General features: G+C 37.6%; 1 protein-coding gene across 1 annotated transcript; it reads left to right on the top strand.

Moving 5' to 3' along the window:
- Positions 1-489: 489 nt before the first annotated feature.
- On the top strand, positions 490-1,534 carry LOC126469626 (uncharacterized). Its single transcript, XM_050096752.1, has 2 exons — positions 490-848; positions 1,126-1,534. Exons 1-2 carry the CDS (start codon positions 530-532, stop codon positions 1,464-1,466), a joined length of 660 nt encoding a protein of 219 aa, XP_049952709.1. The 5' UTR covers positions 490-529; the 3' UTR covers positions 1,467-1,534.
- The last annotated feature ends 1,885 nt before the right edge of the window (positions 1,535-3,419 follow it).

Here is a 3,419-nt window from a genome sequence, read left to right as displayed (position 1 = left end):
GGATTTTGTGAAATTTACTGCAGAACATTTCCGCGAGGCTGATAAGTCAAATGAAGTGGTACAAGGTTTATGTGTTGTATGTGATCATTTATACGTTAATTTATCGTAAGACTAATTGTGCTACACTTCTAACTGTAACAAGTATCGCACTGCGTACTGTCAAGTATGCTTAAGTTAAACGTTCAGAGATTCACCGAATTAATAGTGTTGTATGTCATAACACAAACAGGGAACACAATGGGTTGTATGAATAAAAACGAGAACATTCTCCAGAGTTGATACTCAGAGCAAAAGAACATTCTCAAAGAAAGTTCTCACTTTCGTATGAATAAAAACTAGGAAGCATAATCTCTGACCCTGGAGTACTTTCTCTCTACTTCCCCTCCTTGCTGAGTAAGTTCTCAGCAAAGATATTAAAATCCAACATCTTTGGTTCTCACTCACTCTCAGTTTGTTTCGTTAGCGACTTTGCGCGTGTGTTCACTGTGTTGTGTTAGCGAAAGTTTTCTGAAGTTATTTCTGTGCCGAAATGGAAGACTCAGAATTAGCGTTTGTTAACATGATTAAAGATTACCCCGCAATTATCAGCAAATCACAAACTCCGGCCGCAAGAAGAGAGAAAGCGGATTGTCTTAAAGAAGTTCAACACCGTTATATGGTTAATTTCGGGAAAGAAATAACGGACGTGCAGATAATGAAGAAGGTGCACAATATGAAATCCCGTATCAAGGCGAAAACGGATGTGAATAAGACGGGAAACATCAAGATTTCACTGAAAAATTGGGAGCAGATATTTTTAAAGTTTTTGGACGGAGATGACTGCAACCCAACTATCCACAGAGTTCCTGGTAAGTCCCATACTTTTCGATTTTTTAATTACGCGCTTAATGCTTTGAAATTGTGATTCAGACAAACACGCATTTTTAACATGTGAAAATGAAACAATGTTTGGTAAATTTCGTTTACTACATCACCACTTTTCAGTGAAAGTATCACAGTGTACTATGCATGAAATTGGACGAACCTCCCCCACATTTCTGCGTAAATCTGTTTGGTATATTTACTAACTAGAAACTGAATCCTGACATGCTACTATTACTTTTTTTTTTTTTTAATTTTCATTAGGAGCTTGTGCAGTAGGTGGTGGTTCCACCTCTATCATCCCATCACCAAGCAATTCGGAGGTAGCTGACACAGACTGCATGTATGAACAGGAGTCAATTTTGCAGCTACCACTAATTCTTCCAGCCGACCATATGGACCTCGTGGGCCCCGAAGTCGTCGTACCTTCACAATCGCCTGCTTCGGGGCATGAGAGTGTGCTTAAACGTCGGCGATTAAGCATGGAAACGGATGAGACACGTAATTTGTCTACTCCAGAGCTGCAAAGGCTGGTCCTATTGTATCAATTGGACATACTCAAACGCAAGCGGCAGAAATTGATGCGCGAAGAAGACAAACAATGAAACAAATTTTCTGTAGTGTCTTATTTACATAACGAATTTTATTAATAAAAACATCTTTTTAAAGTGAATGTTCATTTTCATTCCTCATTCACCAAATTCCATATCCTCTTACAAACATTATTCAGTACAAATGTCTTTACAACGAAACAATAAGAGTAATATAATCCAATCTGAAATGTTAACAATAGTGTATGCACTTATATTGTTGGGTCTGGCCAGTATCTTCACATCATTGAAACAATTTCTGGTAAAGTAAAGCAAAAAGAGTAACTTGTTTGTATTTTAAATGCTGAGGGTTAGACAGTTGTGCACTTATTCACTGTAACACCTGGCAAATACCTTCACCACATCCTTGAAATAGTTTCTGGTAAAGTAAAGCAAAAAGAGTAACTTGTTTGTATTTTAAATGCTGCAGGTTAGACAGTTGTGCACTTATTCACTGTAGCACCTGGGAAATAACTTCACCACATCCTTGAAACAATTTCTGGTAATGTAAAGCAAAAAGAGTAACATGTTTTACTGTAGCATCTGGCAAATACCTTCGCCACTAATTTTTGGTACAGTAAAGCAAAAAGAGTAAGTTGTTTGTATTTTAAATGCTGCAGGTTAGACAGTTGTGCACTTATTCACTGTAGCACCTGGCAAATATCTTCACCACATCCTTGAAACAGTTTCTGGTAAAGTAAAGCAAAAATAGTAAGTTGCTTGTATTTTAAATGCTGCAGGTTAGACAGTTGTGCACTTATTCACTGTAGCACCTGGCAAATACCTTCACCACATCCTTGAAACAGTTTCTGGTAAAGTAAAGCAAAAAGAGTAAGTTGTTTGTATTTTAAATGCTGCAGGTTAGACAGTTGTGCACTTATTCACTGTAACACCTGGCAAATACCTTCACCACATCCTTGAATCAGTTTCTGGTAAAGTAAAGCAAAAATAGTAAGTTGCTTGTATTTTAAATGCTGCAGGTTAGACAGTTGTGCACTTGTTCACTGTAGCACCTGGGAAATATCTTCACCACATCCTTGAAACAGTTTCTGGTAAAGTAAAGCAAAAAGAGTAACTTGTTTGTATTTTAAATGCTGCAGGTTAGACAGTTGTGCACTTATTCACTGTAGCACCTGGCAAATACCTTCACCACATCCTTGAAACAGTTTCTGGTAAAGTAAAGCAAAAAGAGTAACTTGTTTGTATTTTAAATGCTGCAGGTTAGACAGTTGTGCACTTATTCACTGTAGCACCTGGCAAATACCTTCACCACATCCTTGAAACAGTTTCTGGTAAAGTAAAGCAAAAAGAGTAAGTTGTTTGTATTTTAAATGCTGCAGGTTAGACAGTTGTGCACTTGTTCACTGTAGCACCTGGGAAATATCTTCACCACATCCTTGGAACAGTTTCTGGTAAAGTAAAGCAAAAAGAGTAAGTTGTTTGTATTAAATGCTGCAGGTTAGACAGTTGTGCACTTGTTCACTGTAGCACCTGGGAAATATCTTCACCACATCCTTGGAACAGTTTCTGGTAAAGTAAAGCAAAAAGAGTAAGTTGTTTGTATTTTAAATGCTGCAGGTTAGACAGTTGTGCACTTATTCACTGTAGCACCTGGCAAATACCTTCACCACATCCTTGAAACAGTTTCTGGTAAAGTAAAGCAAAAAGAGTATGGGTGAAGTGGGGTAAGTGTAGCCATGGGGTTAATGTAACCATGGCTTATGGTGCCTTAAAGAAGCTGTATTTTTACCTTTGATTTATCACACATGTTAATTTACTCCTTTCTTTGTTATTTTTAACCAGAAGTTGTCAAATCTGACATAAATTGGTAATTAATTTTTGGACTTGAATGGTCGTCTACATTTTCACTCTGCGAGAGAGTGACATACTCAAAATTCAGTTCTGCCTGAGCCTACTTTGGGTCACAAGGGAGACCTGACATTTGGTGTTACGTTTGATTCATACAAC

Source organism: Schistocerca serialis, chromosome 3, assembly GCF_023864345.2.
Source record: "Schistocerca serialis cubense isolate TAMUIC-IGC-003099 chromosome 3, iqSchSeri2.2, whole genome shotgun sequence".
NCBI lineage: Eukaryota > Metazoa > Arthropoda > Insecta > Orthoptera > Acrididae > Schistocerca > Schistocerca serialis.
This window is presented reverse-complemented; position numbering and strand designations above follow the sequence as displayed.

What these genes read in the sequence shown, in the direction of transcription:
- LOC126469626 (XM_050096752.1), top strand. Translation starts at nt 530, where the DNA reads ATGGAAGACTCAGAATTAGCGTTTGTTAACATGATTAAAGATTACCCC. An exon ending in AACTATCCACAGAGTTCCTG is followed by an intron (nt 849 to 1,125) that starts GTAAGTCCCATA and finishes AATTTTCATTAG; the next exon opens with GAGCTTGTGCAGTAGGTGGT.